General features: G+C 39.0%; 1 protein-coding gene across 5 annotated transcripts in view; it reads right to left on the reverse strand.

Annotated features, from left to right (window-relative positions):
- Positions 1-3242: 3242 nt before the first annotated feature.
- FAR1 (fatty acyl-CoA reductase 1) overlaps positions 3243-21778 on the reverse strand; it is a 55071-nt gene continuing 36535 nt past the window's right edge. For 3 of the 5 annotated variants that reach the window (XM_033928847.1, XM_033928842.1, XM_033928845.1), the window contains exons 9-12: positions 21557-21728; positions 13970-14099; positions 12090-12217; positions 3243-6019 (exon numbers count right to left, since the gene is read on the reverse strand). In XM_033928847.1, coding sequence (XP_033784738.1) covers positions 5857-6019; positions 12090-12217; positions 13970-14099; positions 21557-21728 — 593 coding nt within the window. In that variant the 3' untranslated portion in view covers positions 3243-5856. The remainder of the gene's footprint in view (positions 6020-12089; positions 12218-13969; positions 14100-21556; positions 21729-21778) is intronic. The other 2 variants (XM_033928844.1, XM_033928846.1) reach the window with 1 other exon arrangement.

Consider the following 21778-nt stretch of genomic DNA (forward strand, 5'->3'; position numbering starts at 1 on the left):
TTTGGCACCCTGACTCCAGTTATTGGGCTGAATGGTTTATCTTCATTTTCATTCTTCGGCTGCGAGACACCAAACAATAGCTTGATGAAGTAATACAGTAATAGCTAGGCACATTACATCAATATACAGAAAAAGGGCTAAAAAATATTTTAGTAAAGCATGTGTTAAAGTCACATTAGCTCCATGATGTTATGAGTGGACTGCACAGTGCAGTTACTGTACAATAATCACACCACCTTGGGCGAATCTCTTCACTCACCTTGGGTGAATCTGCTTAACAAATTCCAATAAATAAAGACTTACCGTTCTTTAGTAAAATGACACCGAAGGCTACTTGATTAAAATTATTTTAATAGGCCCACATATACAAAAGAAGTTTTTAACTTATTCTATACATTTCCAGGTCTCAACTGGACATGTAACTTATCCAAACAGCAGCTGAATATCATCGCTATCTGCATAATTTCACAGCCCACCCTTCCCTTCACTCATGTCCTACACAGATAGCACCAGATGATTTTGAGCCTGGTATTATTCATTGAAGGGCGAAAGAAGCACGGAGAGGAAAGTTATATATTTTCTGGCTGCTAATGACCATGTGATTTCTTTTGAACACTGATGGGATGTCTTAGGATTGGACATGTTATGTTTTTACCTTCAATGCCTTGTAAAACTCATTACACCCTCAACAGAACCTTTGCTGCACATGTTCAAGGCTTCTCTGAAGACAAACTCGTTCCAGAGGGCACCTTATTTATCAGTGTGTATATATAATTATAGCACTGTTGGGTTGGTCTAGCACCAGAAGCATGAGGACACAGAATTCACACGATTCCTCCAACTCCTTACTTTCCTATTTGGACTTGTAGCTCTTTTCATGCCTACATGATCTTATTTCTACTTTGGTGGCTTCTTCTTGGGTAATCAAATTAAATGGACCTTGAACCTTGTTGCTCATACCTTGGAGAAGTTTTTAGCTTTCCCAAGTCTATTTGTCAATTATTAGACTTTTCTTCCAGGAACCTGTCCAGACCTCTCAAAATTAGCTACGCTAGGTACCTTGACCACATCATACAGCAACAAATTCCATAGTTCAACTGTGTTTCATCTGTATTAGTTTTAATTTAAGCAGCAGTTTGTATTATATCCCTTAATATTAATGGTATTTGAAAGAGATTCTTGTTTCACTCCACACATCATTTACAAGCAGCAGCTTGAAGATTTTACACAAATTTGTACTGTGCACATTTACAAGGGTATTTGACCCGTCACCTTTCAGGCCGACAGAGATTTGCAAATAATACAGATCAGTTTTCTTGCTTTTCCCACCAGATTTGGGACCTCATCACTAAATTACTTTTCTGAATTCTAGAAAATGAAGTTAGCCAAACTTGTGCATCTGCCTACAAGATAAGGTTCTCTCAAGCGATAAAGATCATTACTACCTTCATGCTCCAGAGTAATTACTTAAAAAAAAAAAAAAAATAGGTGCAAATTCTTCACAAGGACCTTCCAAAAGGCTCAAGCCTCAAACCTCTAGTGTGTGTGTGGGGAGGCACTGTCACTCCTCAATCTGGCCTGACTCAGATGGGCTAAACCAGATTTCTGCTGATTTAGCATAGTTTGGACTGTCCAGTAATGTCAGGCTCAGCAGGACAGGTGGGGGAGGGGGGGAGGCATTCAACTAGTGGAAGTTTGCACAGACTCCCCATTCATGCACCTGGTATGTTTCCAAACACGTCAAACAGCAAATCTTTTCTTTCGGTTCTTGGTCCATCGATTCTCATTTCCACTGTCTCCCTGGTTTACCATTCCACACATTTAACAAGAAATATTTCCTTAGTTCTCACCTGAGTATTCACTTTGTCACCCTTATTCTATAACCCCTAGTTCCTTTCCTATGCATTTCTTCCTCGGAAGTACTGAATACATCTATCATAGTTCCTTAAACCCTTCTTTTCCGAGAGTATACATAAGGGGTCCTTTTATTAAGCTGCGATAAGCACTAATGAGGGCTTATTACAGGATTAAAAGCACTAATGTGGGCACACTCAGGCTTCCTATGATAGTTTGGGGATTGGCGTGTGCTTCCCATAGGCTAAAAAATATAAATTATTTTTTCTTTTAGTGCTGGGGGCTACTTCACCGTACACTAACCAATTAGCACATGATTAGTGCAGGAGCCCTTCCTTATTGCCTCGAAAATATGCATTGGTAAGGGGCCACAAGGTAATGGGGAAATTAATGTGTGGCCATTTAATGGGAATAATGGAAAATGAGGCTATTCTACTGCTGCGCTAAAAGTGGTCTCAGCATGCAGGAAAGACCCACACTGGGGATAGCGCTAGCCACTTTTTAGAAGCAGCTTAGTAAAAGGGCCCCTAAATTTTTATTCATAGAACTCAACCTAATTAATTTATTGGATTTTTTTTTTTTTTTTTTTAACCCGTCCTCCCAAAGGAGCTCAGAAAAGGTTACTGTACAAATCAGGTACTCAAGCATTTTCCGTATCTGTCCAGGCGAGCTCAGAGTCTAATGTACCTGGAGCAGTGGAGGATTAAGTGATTTGCCCAGGGTCACAAAGAGTGGCGCAGGGTTTGAACCCACAACCTCAGGGTGCTGAGGTTGTAGTTCTAACCATTATGCTCCGCTCTACACTTCTCAGAGTTTTCACAGTACTCTTCAAGCACTCAGAGGCTCTTAAGCCTATAAAATTCTGAATGGTGGGACAGAAACACAAATAGATCGTACTTTTCGATAGTGTAAACAAAGACTTGGCAGAGCCCCTGAGGTTACATTTAAACAAAGAGGAGAGAATATTTTTTCACTTAACATAGTTATGCTCTTGAATTCACTGATGGAGCAAGAGGTAAGAGCAGTTACGAGATAGGTTTTAAAAAAAGAGGTTTGGATAAATTCCTGGAGGAAAGCCCATAAGCTCTTAAGCAACTGTATATCCTAAGGCTAAGTAGCACAGACTCTTGCTACATGTTGGGAATGTGCCAGATACCTGGACCGACCACTGTTCGAAACAAGATACTCTGCTAGATGGACCCTTGGTCTGACCCAGTATGGCAAATCTTAGGTTCTTATCTAAATGCTCTCTAAACCAACATCAAACTAAAGAGGGGACCTATGCTTACCTCCTGGAGTCCATTTCTTTCAATAAAATGTAATTACTGATCAAAAGAGTGCCAAACAAAACATCCATTAATCAATAACGGTCAGTCATCACACAGAAGTGCATCACTGTATTTATTAATTATAAAGTACTGCCCATGTTCAGAGCACTTTACAAGATAAATCAAACTACATGGTCCCTGCCCAAAAGGGCTTACAGTCTTAAGCCTGAGCGCAGGTAGGTTAAAAGAGTTACTAAATGCACAACCAGGAAGGGAGCTATGAACCTAGCACTCAGGGCTCCGAGTACGCTATATTGTCAGACCCCAAGACCCTTGTCAAGACACACCATGAGGTTAAAGAGGACAAACCATGCTGAAGTATCCATTATGAAAAATACTGTCGTTTTAACAGCTGGGCTGTTATCTAGAATTACTTATAAAATTTTATCTTCTGTATGACACATGGCAGTTTAAAAAAAACCTACAGGTCTGCCCAACTGTTAATACCAGCCATAGCTTACAGTATCGTGCACTCATTCCTTAGGATAGCTCTGAAAAGGACTGGCCTCTCAGCACCAGAAGAAAGCAGCAGAGGAGATGGGTTAAGAACTAGTTTTCAGCCTGTCAAACCACTGTATTTTAGGACTAAAAAAAGATTCTTTTAAAGCTTGGCTTTACTGATGCATTATTTACTGCTGAAGCAGCTTCAACAGCATATATATATATTTGGAACTCATCTTAGCCTGAGGCACTCAATAGATTAAAGAAAGTGGATTCAGGAATTTTAAGCAAAACTAAAGTATTTCTCTCTCCCCCCCGGCCCAATATGAGATTAATACAAAGTGGTTAATAAAGTCAAGAAAGATGTGCCAGGCCACCACAGCTCAGAAAAAAGGGAGACTTGTTACTTTAAAAAAACCAAAACAAAACACACATCTCGCAGACAAAAAAAATAATCTATTGAACTTTCAGCAGCTCGAGGTCTCGCACACTTTTCAGCGGTGTGGTCCTAGACCAAAGAGGTTAGTAGGACATTATAAACTACACTGTACTTTAGAAGGACCGTTTGCAAGAACCCACTAAGAGAAAAACAGTTAAGCTTCAACAAGGAAGCACTTTTTAAAATTCGATCACCACTGTCCCATTTTAAAGTTAGGTTTCAAAGGCAAAGTTAGGTTATTGGACACAGGAAAGCCTGGAAAACAAGTGTGATGTAATCTTTTGTAAGGGTATATTAACATTTTCCAACATAAATACTGTGGGGTCCTTTCACCAAGGTGTGCTAACCGATTTAGCGCGTTAATACTAAATACAAATATAATCGGCATCTTCGCATTTAGTGCACGCTAAATCGGTTAGCACGCCTTAGTAAAAAGACCCCTGTATGAACTAGATGATTTAAGAATTGACCTTTACAAAGGTCCCATAAAAAGTTCAAAACAGTGTTAAGAAAAGGTACCTCATGTGCAAATTAGATTATGCAGGCAATTCGTTCATAGCTGCGATACTGACACTCTCACCTCTTGCAGTAACTGTACAAATTTTTTTTTTTTTTTTTTTTTTAGCTTAAAACAAACTTTACATGCTAGAGATGCTGGACACCAACTGCTCTTTCAATGAGGCATTGCAACTTAATTGTTTTTGCTCGATATTTCACACAGTGATTTTTTTTATCCATGCATCATTACTTTTCAGGTGAATGCAATTTTGTAAGTTCGGAAATATAAATGTGCTTGTAAATCTTTGTGAAATGTTTTAAAGGGGCAGGACTTTAATATCTGTGATACGGCTTAACCTATGCAACTTTTAAATGGACCAACAAAGGAAAAAAAAAATCTTTAGTAAGGAAATTATGAAAAAGATGTTTAGAGAATAGAAAGGCTCTCACGAATCCCGATTTCTCAAATGTAAGAAGAAATTGATCACATGCTGGACAGTTCTACTTTTTTTTATGTTCTGTTATGCCAGGGGTGTCCAATGTCAGTCCTCGAGGGCCGCAATCCAGTCGGGTTTTCAGGATTTCCCCAATGAATATGCATGAGATCTATTAGCATACAATGAAAGCAGTGCATGCAAATAGACCTCATGTATATTCATTGGGGAAATCCTGAAAATCCGACTGGACTGCGGCCCTCGAGGACCGACATTGGACACCCCTGTGTTATGCTGTGCATTTTATCGTTTACTTTGAAGAGCAGATCAAAACAGCATTTAAATCATTGGAGGCTTGGATTCTGTTCACACCAACTGCCTGCCAAACACCTTCATAGCACTTTAAAAAAGACCAAACTGCAAGAACAATACACTAAAAAGCAAAAGGATAATGGAGACGAGAAGCAAAGTTGACACAAGACAAGCTGTGTTTTCTCAGCATAAGCTGTGACTGAATATGTCTCTGCTGAGTGGGGAATAAACCGTGAACAAAAAGACAGATCTCCAATACATACCATCAAAGAATCACAAAGTTAAAAATTGGTTAGTGGTCGAATCCCAGTTTGCCAGGCCAAAAGGCAGAGCCCAGCTTCTGAACTGCAACCACATACCTGTCTAATGCTGGTTTGATCTGGCATCCCACAGTAATCTTCACGTTTGAAGCATGACATACTGAATCTATTCCACACACTGAATCTAAGATGGTTTAATGTCTTTACAAAACACGAAAAGACCAGGTACATTTTACAGGCTTTGTGCAGGTAGATCAGATGCATAGGTGCCCAAGTGCTGAACACCTCCATCAGTATCTCATAGTGCTCGATGCTCTAAAATAGGACAGGAACTTGAAACAAAGACTAACCACAAAGTACCAGATGTTTCTTGCCATTTGTGATCTTGCAATAAACACACGCCAGATTAGAACTATCAGGACTGTATTGAATCCATAACGTATGTTTCGTAACCTAGGAAGAGTTAAAAACATTAAAAAAAATCATGCCAATGAGAAAGAGGTAGAGGGAAAGAACACAAGGCGCCAAATGAAACATAAGAAGTTTATAAAGCATCTGAATATCATTAAACGCTACTTTTGAAACCCATAGCCTTGGTACATATGCATTTGCTTCCATCACAGCAAATTCATGCTTAGCATTTGCTGATCCTTATTATTTTAACAGTTCTGCCAATATTTATATACAACATATTTTCTAAGATTTTCAGTGGTGCAGGGAGAAATTTCTCCAAGGTGTGGGAGGGGGGATTTATTATTATTATTATTATTTTTTTGCATTACTCAGCAGAATGTTTGAGTGCAGGGGAGTAGTGGCAGTAGTAAGTAGAAGTAGCTAAGAAATCACGGGGGAAGGGGGCAATGCTTCAAGTCCTTGGAATGCCACTGTAGAAAACCATCCTGTCTACGCACCACTGGACCAAAATCCAGGCTGTAGCAAATAGGATATAGGCAAGAGAGAAATTGTTACATACCCTCAAGCAAAACATTCTTCTCAGCACAATGAATTCTACCTCCTATTCAGAAAACAGGAAGATGATGCAGCTGCCTTACCAGGTTCTTCTAGAGCAGGGATCTCAAAGTCCCTCCTTGAGGGCCACAATCCAGTCGGATTTTCAGGATTTCCCCAATGAATATGCATTGAAAGCAGTGCCTGCACATAGATCTCATGCATATTCATTGGGGAAATCCTGAAAACCCGACTGGATTGCGGCCCTCAAGGAGGGACTTTGAGACCCCTGCTCTAGAGCTACAATATTTTGGCTGCACTGAGGATAACAGATAACTGTTGGGGTTTGAACTCTCAAATACTAAAACATCCCATTTAAAGGAAGGAGAAAGTCAGTGACAACAGCTGAGATTTGGGGAATTTAGAGGCAAAACAAATGAGCTAATTCATAAGGAATATAAGCAATAGATTTATGATCTTTAGACTGATGAATTAAGAAAATGAAAATCAGAGCTGGTCTCATTCACGCATGAGGCTATTTAATGATAAGTGACTCTCTGGGAAAACTCTTGGCATCTGGGCAAAGAATTTTAAGGATAATACAAACAGAGCAACAAAGGTTATCCCTACTAGTTGCCCAGGTATAAACAGAAAAGCTCAGAATTGTGGCATCACTCATGTCTTTATAGGAGACAGATACTCTATATAGTACTGGTCCACTCAGTGAACTGAGAACCAAACCTAAAGCAAACTAGGAGTTTAACCTTTTCCTATCGTGTGTCCCGGACGACAGGACATTCCAAAAATGACAGACAGTGGATAAACAGTCTGTATGGACTAATAAAGAGCCAGGAACACAAAATATTTGAATTTACAGACTTATGACTTATTTACAATTTATGATTTATGTTTACAATAGCCGTAAATGATAACGGTGAATAATACAAAACTTTGCTAAACTAATTACGATTGGAACCAGCGTAACGTCAAATTTATTACGCTAGGAAAAGGTTAAGGAGCCCTAGGTAGTCAACATTTTTCCCTACAGCCAAAAAATGGAAGGCAACAGTATGATGGCACAAAGGAACCCTTCATTATGCATATATGAAGGTCTCTCCTCCGATGCAGGCAAGGTAACGACACAGTCTGGGTTAAATATTCACCTAGCGCTATCGGAGTCAGCACTTCCCGCAGTGTAAACATTACCCATACTGGTGGGCAGAGACTACCTGTTGCTTTTTGTAGCAAGGCAGATCTTATCGTTAATTTAACTGCTTATAAGTTCCTAGAATGTAATCTAATCTCATACAAATACCATTGCCCATTATTAATACAGCCACATGAGTCAAAAACTACAGCAGCTGGCAGAGGTTACCTACTATGAAGCTCTGTTACTAAAATGCTGGATGCTAACGCACACCTAACAGCAAAAATGTCCTAACACAGGACGTACTAAAACATTACACATTCGTTTTACCATTATGTTTTTGGAAAGGGGACATGTCAGGGGTGTAGATGTCACAGGCATGCTAACTGGTCAGTGTATCCATAATATAAGAGCCTTTAGGGACTCTTAAACAGAGGGGAGTTAATGCTTTTTAAACGGTTGTGCACTAATGAACATAAGAATTGCTGCTGTGGTCCATCGTGCCCTGCAGTCCGCTCATGCGGTGGCCCTAACTGAGACTAGCCCTACCTGCGTACGTTCCGGTTCAGCAGGAACTTGTCTAACTTTATCTTGAATCCCTGGAGGCTGTTTTCCCCTATAACAGCCAGAAATAAAACAAGCAGGAAAAAGCCCTTTATGATGGCCAGGTTAAAAATGGCCTTAGCGCAGTGTACCGCAAACTGTGTGCTTCCGGAGATTTCAGGTGTGCCGCGACACACTGGTGAAGAGGAGAGTCATCCACGCGGCGAGAGGCACGTCATGTAGGAAGTCAGCCGGTGCAGATGACTCTCCTCCTGGCCGGCGTCTCTCCCCCCTCTCTCTGCACCTCCCGGAACCCTCCACCAAAGCGGGTCGCGGCCAGATGGGCCTCGGCACACTTCTCGGTGCCTTCCAGCCAGGGCACTGGATTTAGTGTGCCTCCGGCCGGAAAGTCTGCAAGACACTGCCTTGGCGTGTGGGAAAGGCCCAAGTAAGGATAATCTAAGCCCTTTTTTACCACAGCTTAGTAAAAGAGCCCCTAAATGTGTTGCATGTATATTTGATACACACAACCTTGGACAGGGATGGCTTATTAAAAATTTCTATACAGCTCCTCAAACTTGGAACTCCCTCCCTATTTCTCTCAGAGAAGAAAAGAACTTAGATAAATTTAAAAGTAAACTTAAGAGCTTTTTTTTCAAAGATGCTTATGATATTTAGGAGTCCCAGCCTATTTTTGCTTATTTTCATAAGGCTACTTCTTTTATTTTCCTCCTATTGTTTTTTTTTCCATAATCGTCCTTCTTTCTATCATTACTCTGACTGAAAAGGGGTCACGAGTGGTGTCCCGCAGGGGTCAGTTCTGGGACCGATGCTATTCAATATATTCATTAACGATCTGGAAACGGGGACAAAGTGCGAAGCTATCAAGTTCGCAGACAACACAAAACTCTCCAGCAGGGTCAGAACTGTTGAGGAATGCAAAGAACTGCAGAGCGACCTGAACAAACTGTGTGAGTGGGCAAAAAGATGGCAGATGAGCTTCAATGTGGAGAAATGTAAGGTCTTGCACATAGGGAAAGGGAACCCCATGTACAGCTATACGATGGGAGGGAGGGTGCTGGGGGAAGGCAACCAAGAAAAAAATCTGGGGGTATTGGTGGATAACACAATGAAGCCAGCGGCCTCAAAGAAAGCGAACAGAATGTTGGGTATTATCAAAAAAGGTATCACTACCAGAACGAAAGAAGTTATCCTGTCATTGTATTGAGCAATTGTGCGCCCACATCTGGAATACTGCGTCCAATTCTGGTCACCGTACCTTAAGAAAGACATGGCGATACTTGAGGGGGTCCAGAGGAGAGCAACTAGGATGATAAAGGGAATGGAGAACCTTTCATATGCCGAAAGGTTAGACAAACTGGGGCTCTTTACCCTGGAAAAGCGGAGACTGAGAGGAAACATGATACAGACTTATAAAATCATGAAAGGCATAGAGAGGGTAGAGAGGGGCAGATTCTTCAGACTAGCGGGGACAACAAAAACAAGAGGTCATTCAGAAAAACTGAGAGGGGACAGATTCAAAAAGAATGCAAGGAAGTTCTTCACTCAGAGGGTGGTGGACACCTGGAATGCGCTTCCAAATGAGGTAACAGGACAGAGTACAATACTGGGGTTCAAAGAGGGACTGGATGACTTCCTGGAAGCGAAGGGGATTGCGGGGTACAGATAGAGGGTTACTCTACAGGACATTAAGCGAAAAGCGTATGAGAGTTTTAGGGTATGAGCACTATCAGGTCATGGACCTGAGGGGCCGCCGCGTGAGCGGACTGCCGGGCACGATGGACCTCTGGTCTGACCCGACAGGGGCAATACTTATGTTCTTATGTTATGTTCTTATTATTGTACTTCATTACCCTGCCTTTCCCTTTGTTTTCCTTTTCTGTTTATTTTGTTAGTCGTTAATTTAAAATGTTTTGTTCAGTGTCCATCTGTCTTTTATAACCCCTGTATTATCTGTAAATTGAAAGATTTGTTCATCGCTTAGATATTTGTTTTATGATTAATCAAGCAATTAATCAAATACTTAATAAACTTGAACTTGTAGTTCAAGGTGGTTTACAATCTAAAACTCAATAATAGAAAAGAACTACAAAATTTAAAATAGGAACGTAATACATCTCTCACTCAGACAATTCAAACTTGAAAGAAGCTAAGTTTTTGAAGAGAAGCAGGAATGAAGGAATTGAGATAAAGGGCTCCTTTTACAAAAGAAACATAGTAACATAGTAGATGACGGCAGATAAAGACCAAGTGCGCTAGCGGTTTTTTAGCGCACACACTGGATTAGCATGCGCTACCTAAAAAACTACCACTTGCTCAAGAGGAGGCGGTAGCGGATGGCGCATGCTATTCTGCGAATTAAGGCCCTAACGCACCTTTGTAAAAGGAGCCCAAAGAGTCAAACGGGGGGGGAGGGGAGAAAATAGAGAATAAAACTGTGAAAGGGATTGCAGTAGGCTTAAGTAATGTCAAATGCTAGGCATACCATAACCTAATAAAATATGATTTAACACAAGTTCATTAACATCACTGCTGCATTACTGATGCTACCATTTTTTTTTTCCAATTCTTTATTCATTTTTTCATCTTACAAGTGGACAATATTACATCAATTGAATCATACATATCACTTGAAATTCTTTTCTATTATCATCTTAAATACATAAATTAAGCCCCTCCCCCACCCTCTCCACAAATATTGTAAATCAAGCATATCATACATGTGTTATATTGAAAAATATCGATTAAACCAATAATATAACTATATATCACCCCCTTTCCCATTATTATAATTATACTTTTAGTGTAAAAAGGCGTCTAATCATTACAATAAGTTATCAATGGCCCCCAAATCTTTTTAAAATTATTATAATTCCCTTTTTGTATGGCTATTATTCTTTCCATGTTGTATATATGGCACAACGAATTCCACCAGAAGGTGTAATTAAGTCTGGTGTAATTTTTCAATTTCTGGTGATATGTTGAATGGCAACTCCTGTCATTATTAATAAAAGTTTATTGTTACTTGATTAAATTAGACTTTTTGTTCTCATAGACATCCCAAATAGAATTGTATCATATGATAGAGCTACATGGTTTTCTAATAAACAATTCATTTGAGACCAAATTGATTTCCAAAAGGCCATGATACAGGGACAAAAGTATAACAAATGATCTAGAGTCCCTGCTTCCAGATTACAACGCCAGCATCTATTAGACTTCCAAAATGCTCTATGTAACAAAAAGAGCCAAGTCTGTCTCATAGATGCAGACACTGTACATCTCATTCTCCAAGACCAAATTTGTGGCCATTGAGATGCAGAACTGATGCTACCATTTCAAGAGTTTCATATTAAAACATCTGCTCATGGCTTTCTGGATTTCTGTACCTTGTCCCGTAATTAATGGCTGTTTTTATTACCCATCTTTATTTCATGTTTGGCTTATGAATATTCTTAATGGAAAAGAGGCTTAGAGAACACCTCAAATTTAGCGTGTTGAATGAAAAACAGGATGACCAGGTAATCAAGGCCAACAGCGTGCCAGATTTTAAGAATAAATGGGATGCCTATGTGGGATCCCTACGAGGGTCGAGTTAAGGAATTGGGTCATTAGGTGTAGGATCTTTAGGAGAGTAGACTTAGGGGGGTCAGTAGAGTGGGCAGACTTGATGGCTATGGCCCTTTTCTGCCGTCATCTTTCTATGTTTCTATGACCACAATTAGCAGGCTTCTAAAAGTAGATCATCAAACTAGTGTCACAAACCAGCAGAAACAAAAGGGAAGTAGGTTGAAGAGATGAAAAGGAAACAGTATTCTGCTGAAGAGCAAATAGACTCCATATTACAACCAAAACCCAACCTACTTGTTTAGGTGTTTTCTGGCTGCAGGGAGACCAGACATTTCCTCATTTAGGACGTATTTTTTTGTTCCCATACAATAGTTTTCCATGTATTCTGCCCAATGCAGCTGTCTTACATCAAAGTTAAATGTCTACACAAATGAAAAAGAAAAGTTAATTAACAGACAGTGAAATGGTTAAACGATAGTAAAGATGACCATATGGCCCTTCCAGTCTGTCCAGTTACTCCTGCCCATATTGTCAAGGATGTGTCAAGTTGCCAGCCATGTAACATGACCACCTGCATGATAGCTGCCTTATCTAAGATGTTTTTTGTCATCTTTCTGCTCTGTATGCCACCATCCTGTGTACTGTAGTTGAACAAGCAAGGTTTCCTCTTTATATAACACCCAGCACGCTCTCCTCTCTCTGTCTAACTAGAAATTCAGATCAATTGTCATCAAAGGCATGGCAGTTACTCAAACATCCGTCCTCTCAGGTCACCATGGCCTTCCTGGTTAGTACCTGTTGACTAGAAGGCACTTTGTTACATGTGTTTTTTTGCCAATAATTCTAGCAAAAACACAAGTGTTCATGTACTTTCACACTGCTAGATAACTGAGGTACAAAATCCACCCTCTACAGGCACAACAAACTTGATTGTGAGCTGACTAGAGACAAGAGAGAAAGTACCTGCAAAAAAAATAAATGTAAAGTGCTTTGGTTGTACATGAAAAAGTGGTATAGCAATTCCACTACCCCTCCCTTTGTCCACTGTGCCAAAAACCTAAGGAAACTGTACCATCTTCAGGTACACTCTCTCACATCCTTAACGCAATCCAGCTTCCTTCCTAATGTTAATAAACTAAAAGGAGGGTATTCCTTGCTGCCAGATACAATACCAGGGTACAAAAAATGTACAGGATTCTGTTCAGAAAAAGGCAAAAGACATTCAGGTACATATAACCATTATTTTAAAACAAAAATAACATTTACACACCACATACAGCATTTTCTGTGTCTACAATATCAGATTCAGGCTGATAGATCAAATAAAGCATTTTAAATGTTTAAAAAAGGGGGAAAACTGGGTTATAGCATGGTCCTGGGCTCTACAACACTAAGGTCTGTCAACAATTCCATGGAACCTTGGACAAGTTTCTTTGTTTTCCCATATTTTTGCTCATTCAAATAAAATTGTAGAAATAATTAGGCTCACTAATTTGTTTGAAAAACCTGAATGCAACGTGTATGGTCACCTCTATCAGAAGATATTTTAAAATGCACATTGTTATTGTGTTTGAGTAAAATAAACAACGTGCATCCAAAATGATTATTTATTGCACCAGTTCTGAAGAGAGAAAAAAACCACCGTTTTGATGTTTCAATTCATGCATTTGGACTTGGCAACAACTCCTATTCCGCTGTACTTTTTCTTCAGAATTTTTGAAAGCAAAGGCTGCTGGAGGACATCAAGATATCCTTTACCGAGTCACAGCTTTTCTACATGTGTTTCAAAGAGTGAGCATTTGTCTTTCCTGAAGACGTCTGGAACTAGTTTCTTTACTATTAACCAGTTACTCAACTAGTAACAACCAGATCGGTTTTCATCATTAGTAACTCAATGGGGTGGTTTTTGTATGAGATACCACACTAAGAACCCTCAAATTCCTAGTAATTGCTGTTATGAACAAGAAAGTGTTTTGTGGCACTTCTAATATTTCATGTTTTCTCAGTTTTGCAGATCTCACTCAGAACTAAGCATCTTCCCGAGAGGCTTTATTTGGAACAGCAAAGGGGAAGAGCAATATTGCTTATAAAGATAATCAATATTGCATATACTAATTTTCTTACAGACCATAACTCACCAAATAACGGTGTGTGTAAATACAAGATGTACTTACCTTTTTGTCTTCGGGGTTTAGCTGATTCATTAGCATATTGGTGTTCTCATTGTTCCATTCCCATGAGTTACTTGTGAAGTACTCCAACATCATCATAGCCCTATGAAGACGGGTTATAGTTTTCATCATCCTTTACCCAAAGAGGAAATTGAAAAAAAACAAAAGATTAACATCTATTTGCTTTCACACCTTTAGGGCCTGCTTCATTAAGGCTTCCCCCTCACTCCCTCCCTTCTGCTTCTAAGGGAAGAGACCTTGACAAATCAGGCCCTTAGTGTAAACAAAAAAAAAATTCAACTCCTTGCTGCCAAGTCAACATTTTCTCCAAGGCAGCAAGGCCCTCCGAAACTTTCCAAAGCCACAGGATTAATGCGTTAGGCAGAAAAATGCATATATGGCTCTGCACATTGTAAAGGCTTTTGGTGCACTCTGAGGAAAGCAATGCAATCTGATATAGAGATAAATAATTGGATGGATTAACAAACTGACACTAGATGACAAGTTGCAAACGCTACTCATTTCTTAGTTAAATAATGGACCGTTTTTAGAGTCTTGAGCACCTATGCCTAATCGATCATTTTGATTCCATCGTACAATATGCAGAAACAGTCAGAATTTTTCTGCCAAGTGTGATCTACTGAATAAACAGTTGGTATGAGAAGATACATCCTTGGTTTTCATTCATCTCAATTTAAATGTTTGTGTTAGACAAAAATTTGGGGCAATGAAACAGTTTAAAATCCAATTACTATGCATACATACTTTTCGTTTACAAAGTGAATATTTTTTTCTTTCTTACAAATAAAAAGCTGAAGAGTTTCTGTATTCTACATACAGACCTGTTAATGTCCGTATAAAACAAATTTTAAATATTCATAAATAGACAAATAATTTAAAAATGATCAAATATGAAATGTGACTCTTTCATGTTATTCCTGCAACAAAACCAAGTGATGTGTCCAACAAGGACTGTGTTCTTTCCAGACTATGCAGTATATAGAAATAAATAATTAGACTAACAATGTATTTTTTGATTAGCTTTCAAAGGTAACCCTTTTTTTCTGATCTGAAGGGCTACCTTCAAAAGCTAATCAAAGAATGCATTAAGTTAGTGCAATACAAAAGGCATCACCTTATTTCCTTCAGTTTTATTTCTATATATTACCTTTAAAAGTGGACCATATCGTTTTTCAGATTAATAATGCCCGGGTGAAAACATTTCTATTTTGTGAAATGTCTGAAATTGTTATGGCTAACCCCCCTCTTTTTCTAAAGCTGGCAGTGTGGGCTGGTGCAGTTAATGCTCAGACGCCCATAGGAATTGAATGGGTGTTAGAGCATTGGCGGCAAAGCACCCAGCTGCGCAGCTTTGTAAAAGGGAGCCTAAGTTATGCGACTTCTAGTAATACTTTTCGGCTAATGACACAGTCCTTGTTTGCATGGTTACATTTTCATAGTCACATGGAAAACGTACAGTCCTGTCAGATATAGAAAAAGGAAAATAAAGACCCAAATGTTTAAAATCTAAGCAAGGAAAATTAAGTAAAATACGAGCAGAATGCAAGATTAGCAGAATTAGCCGTTTAGAGATACTTTCATAAGAGGATTGAATAAAAAGGAATAAAGAGGATGAATAAAAAAGCTGCTAGGTAACTTGCAAATTCTGCTATCTGACATGCTTCCTGTAATATCTATAAGTAATAACACTGGAGGAGCTGCAGTAAAAGGAAAAAACACTAGACTAAAAACTGCAGTCCTCAAAACCAGTCATAAAGCAAACCAACATTCGCCTAGATACTTGGATATGGCTCCTTTAAAACTGTCCCAAATCAGTCCTTTAAGCTGAAATGTCATTTATAAGGCATCTATATGGCAATGAGGAGGAAAGGGAGAAGTACCAATTTTCACTGCTAGGTATCTAATATAAGTGCCAAAAGAGCGTTGCTCGTAAAAGGGCCTAATACAGGGCACCTGAAGTTTAAGCTGGTGGAGATTGTTAGAACAATTATGTAAAGGGCCACCAAAATATTTCAAGCTTATACATACTACTAATTTTGTAAACCACCTTGACCTGCTTCTTCAGACTAGGTATTAAACATTACAAATTAATACTAATATTGATTCTACAACACTTCAAGGATATATTTTTTTAAAAAACTTACTCTTTTGGATTATCAACAATAGACAATTCCATAAATGAGTCACCTAAGTATCACACTATTTTCACTTAGGATATCAAGTGAGCAAGTTTGAAATTAATACATTTATAGGATTTGAAGAGCAGCATTTCAGTCAATTGTTTGAGGGCCACGATGGAGGACTTCAGGGGCCACATGTAGCTCTGGAGCTGCGTGTTGGAGACCACTTTTGTAGAGTTACTGAAGTGTGATATTGGGAAGGACAGTTAAAGGGATTGTAGGCATTAGTAAAGTACCAGATGAAAGACTGCTTCCATCGGAAAATGTGAAAGGGTTCTCTTACTACCACTAAGATTTATTGAATTGGAGATAGTGATACAGCTAAACATGGTTCAAGTTCCACATAATCAGAACCAAGAACTTGAGGTAGAAAAGAGAAGGGTGTCTGACCTGTTTGAGGACTTGAAAGATTTGCACCCTGGATAAAGAACTAGGAGAAGGAAACCAGTTGTGTCGAGACCAATATAGGCCTTTAAGAATCCTTATACTAGACCTTGTCAGGACCTTGGCTGTCAGAGGCATGGGTGCATACGATTAGAAGGAAGGACCAAGTCCAGTTTATGGCTACATCAAACACTAGAAGAGGTTGCTTTACATTTTTGCTGCTGGCATGCAAATCTACTAGAGGGGGTGCCCCATATGTTGCATGTATTCATTGCTAAAATAACCCAATTTAACAGTAGCCCACATTGATAACACTCCCCTAAATGTAAGTTTCATGATTAAGTTAGGGCAGACCAAAGTTTCCCTAAATCCAACATGACATCTTGAACAGTGGCTGTTTCAGGTCACTTGGAAGTGCCCAGCTGATCTTAGAAACATAATTCTTTTTGTGCTGAGCCAGAAAGAAAAGTATCCCATAGCTGACACTCTGGTAGCCATTTTTAGAACCAATAATTTTAATATGTAGCCTTGTGATTTAAGCTACTGCAAGTACCTGCCAGGCAAGGATTGCTAGTACTTTGGAAAGCTATAAGTCTCTCATTTTTTTAAAATAATAATTTAGGAACATGAGATACAGAATGATTCTAGAGACTACAGCCATCTTGCCATAGATAAATCTCAGGTGCATGTATGCTACTTTTTAAAATAAGGATCTCTTCCCAGTACCTTACCACTCAACTAGTTTTCAAGCAATAAAATACACTGTAGCTATCAAAAAAAAATGGAGTCCACAGGGTATTTCATAAACTATCACCACTGAACAAAGGTATATCTGTCTGTCAGTGTTTGATTTTTAAAGCATTAACCACCAACCTTACCCTCTTCAAAAAAACTTTCAATTTATGCCAACCTTATAGCCCTGGAATAATTTTTCCAGACACAAAACTTCCTATTTCAGATATCTAAAAGGACCCCTTCTTTAAAGAGTGTCAAGCATTTTACTTGTTTCAGTATGTTAACCACATGCTACAACGCAACTGCGTTAAGGGGTTTTGCAATAGTTTGTCTGTTTACGTGCATTAAATTAATTTGTCTGCCAGAAAACGTGACATGGGTGAAGTATGTGTGGAAGTGTTAGCCAGCTAACACTTTACACTTACCGCTTGCAAACTGCCCAAGTACAGAATTAACATGTGACCACTTAGCACCTTGTAAACAGGAGACGGTAAGTGCTTCTGTGTTCAATGGAAGTAGGTGCTACACATTAATCTGAATGTTAATGCATAACCAGAAATAAAAAAATAGCGGGACTGCCCCTTCTTGATGCAGCAGCAGTTTTGGGCTTGTCACGTGTTAAGCCCAAAACTTCTTTGTAGGAGGGCCCCTAATTGCCTTTATCTCATTTAAATCCACTGTCTTTGCAGTTTTTTTTTGGTTTTTTTTTTTTTGGGGGGGGGGTTTAGATAAATTTATTGAAGGAGGAAAAACATATGAAAAACGTCTTATTGAATTAAAAAAGGCCCAATATTTCTAGAGTCCTCATTGTAATGAATCTTCAATTTTGGTCAATTTATTCCAGAAGTGAATGTAGAATGTGAGCTTCAGAATTGTAAACTTGTACCTAAGAAAAGGTGGTTCATCAAATCCAGTATCCTGTTTCCAACAGCAGCCAATCTAGATCACAAGTACCTGGCAGAAACCCAAATAGCAGCAACATTCATGCTACTGATCCCAGAGCAAGCAAAGGCTTCCCCCATGTCTGTCTCATAGCAAACTATGGACCTTTCCTCCAGGAACTTGCGCAAACTTTTTTTTAAACCCAGATATGCTAACCACTGTTACCACAGTTCTAATACAGGAATTATAAGAAAAGACCTCAATGTTTCTTTTAAAAACAGCCACCTAACCCTCCCCTCCAAAGAAATCTAGCATTGCTTAAGAATTAAAATGGCTAGAGCTAGGTTTTAAAACAGAAAAAGAAGAGTAGCTCTATACCCATGAACATATTCGATGCTTTTGAAGAATAAAGTCCTCCCGTGTACTTCTAAATTGTTCATGCCTTTTATACTTGCTTTGTGTTAAAGGGGGGGAAAAAAAAAGAAAAAGATAAAAAGCAAACTGTTGATGTAGAGTTGCAAGAAATAGTGAAGCCAGCTCCCAAGTAGTGAGGAAATTTTCAGTCATAGTTAGACCATTTTCAGTCACAGTGTATTCCAGAACAACAAACTTTCAAGGGTGGCTGTGCAAAAGGCCTTAAAAAAAAAAATATCGTGCTACTTTTACTTTAGAAAATAGGAGTAAAAGTAATTGCAACTTAGACAAAAATTTTATGCAGATGTTTAGGAACTATTTCTGGAGATACTCATATAACTGAAATGCTCCATTAAAAAGATATAGAGCCCGATTCTGTAAATGGTGCCACATGTTAAGTAGCAGTAGGTGTCTTACTGTCACCTAAATGAATTGTTTTAATTGGCTTTAATCAGTGCAGGAATTGACCACGCTGTTAAAAACCAATTTAAAACTCATTAAAAAATAGATCAAAGTAGGCGTGGTTAGGGGGTGGAGATGACCTTAAGCCCGTTAGATGTGATTCTCAAAAGAACTTAAGCGCCTGCAATATAGGCCAGTAAAACCCTGGCAGATGCCTACGTTTTGTGGAACCACGCTCAAATATCAATGCGCTAAACTGTATTTCTTTTCTTATTTAAACACACAAAGCATTGCACTGTAAGGGAGTTCAGATCTCCACCTGATTTAGTAAGCTCAAGGTGGTATTGTTCCTCATTCCCAGGACAGCATTGAAAGCATTTCTTATAAATTAAGGCGATTGTGAATTAAAGTAAGTTGATTTTCCACTATTTCATAATAGAATAATTTTAGAATAAATAAGTTCATAACTTAGCTTTGTAATAGATGACAGGGATGGGGAATCATCTATTACAAAGCTAATTCTAAATGAAATAGTGGAAAATCAACTTACTTTAATTCACAATCACCTTAATTTATAATACTCCCTTATAGTACTATGCATAAGAACATAACAATTGCCACTGCTGGGGCAGACCAGTGCCCAGAAGTCCGCTCCCGCAGGGCCCTTAGGTCAAAGACCAGTGCTCTAAATGAGTCCAGCCTCACCTGTGTACATCCCAGTTTAGCAGGAACTATTCCAACTTTGTCTTGAATCCCTGGAGGGTGTTTCCCCCTATAACAGACTCCAGAAGAATGTTCCAGTTTTCTACCACTCTCTGGGTGAAGAACTTCCCTACGTTCATACGGAATCTATCCCCTTTCAACTTTAGAGAGTGCCCTCACGTTCTCCCTACCTTAGAGAGGGTGAACAGTCTGTCTTTATCCACTAAGTCTATTCCCTTCAGTATTTTGAACGTTTCGATCAAGTCCCCTCTCAGTCTCCTCTTTTCAAGAGAGAAGAGGCCCAGTTTCTCCATTGTGTGTTTAAATAAGAAAAGAAAAACAGTTTAGCGTTTTGACATTTTAGCGTGGCTTCATTATAAGTTTATTACAATTTGTAATAAGTTTTGTGGAAGGCAGTGGGCACCGTTTATATGCGATTAACAAGTGGCTGTTTTTGTAGGCAGCTGCCGATTTAGGCACTGTTTTACAGAATTTGGCCCATAAATGTTTAAAAAGTGAAATGTTTGGTTATTAAATGTAAGTGACATTTTAACACCTTTTACAAAGAGAAAGCTGGCACAGGCTTGATGACATGGGAATTAGTTTGATGTTTTTCTCCTCGGGTTTTAGAAATTAGTCTGTCAAACAGTAAACGAGTAGATCGTAAATATTGGATGGTGATTTTCAGTTACCAAAGTATCAATGAAAAAGCTCATTACTACTTTGGCCCCTCAGCTTTTACACTGGCAAACCCGGGCTTATGCGTTTTGGACACGTCTTAACTAGTCTTGAATGGAATTTTGCAAATTAGATACTTTTCAACCAATCCAACAGTAAATAGGTCAAATGCTTGCTTTGACAGCATCAGCCAACACCCTCAGTCCAAATGCAGTTCTGAATCAAATTCAAAACACCACTGTCTGCAAATATAAGCTGTAGAACAGAAAAAGAAAAAAGTGAATCAGCCAAATTACTGTGGAGATGCATGCCCAGAGCAAGGACTTCAATTGGCTCCATTACAGGTAGTTTTAATTATTTAAAATAAAAATTTTGAACTAGTCACACAAACTATCTGGTACTCTGCATGTGGCTTTTGTCTCCATTTCCCCCACCCCCCTTCAAGTTTGGATTGCCAAAACAAAATTTATATGAGCAAATGGCATTTTACTTATTGTTTGCTTCATCAACTGTTCTACCTGATAATAGTATAATTAAGTCAAACTTCCCTTGAAATGCTCTAGTTACTGTACAGCGTCAGCCTGAGTAAAGCAGCTACCTAATATGGAGAGAGAGTGGGTAATAAAGCATCATATGCACAGTTAGAGGCATGGCCTGAGCAGAGCTTGGCAGGACCCTCCAAAGACTTCTCAGGGCTGTGAGTGAGTATTTGGGGCAAACTACTTAATCGTTGTTGCAGGAGCAGCCGGATCTGCCTTTGTGACACACTTTCTGATATACATCCCTTTACCTGCTCATCAGCCTTGCACCAGTCAACAGCTTAAGCCTGCAGCCATCTTCAGCCTATATAGAAATTGGACTTTTCCCATTATCCAACCTATCACAGATCCCATTACAGGTCAGTTAGTGTATCCATGTTTCTTCAGTTAACCCTACAGGATAAACTGAACTCTGCTGCACTGTGGTTTTATTACTTGAATAAAAAAGGGAGGTTAGATTTTTGTTGAATCTTCTGATCCCTCTTTGGCATTCATTCTGAGATTTCTCCACTTAAAAGTAAAACAGCTCAGATCAGTAGTTGTTACATCTGGTTAGTAAACACAAAAGCTAAAAGCCCATGCCATCAAGCCTGCGTCTTTTTCTCCACCGCTTTACCAGCACCTGTGGTTTTTCATTAGCACAACCTTCTTACCAGGGTTTCTGACCTGTCAACCTGAGAAAAGCATCAAACAACATTGCAGGTACTATATGGCTGACAGCAATCCAGTAATGATGCAAAAGGGGATTGGAACGAAGATTAACATTGGGGCGCCTGAGTGTCTGCTCTAAAGGATTCATCTTGAAGGACACATTTACATAATATTCTGTAGGAAAAATAAGGGTCAAAAGCATTTTAATGTTATATATACAAACA

Source organism: Geotrypetes seraphini, chromosome 19 (assembly GCF_902459505.1).
Source record: "Geotrypetes seraphini chromosome 19, aGeoSer1.1, whole genome shotgun sequence".
Classification (NCBI taxonomy): domain Eukaryota; kingdom Metazoa; phylum Chordata; class Amphibia; order Gymnophiona; family Dermophiidae; genus Geotrypetes; species Geotrypetes seraphini.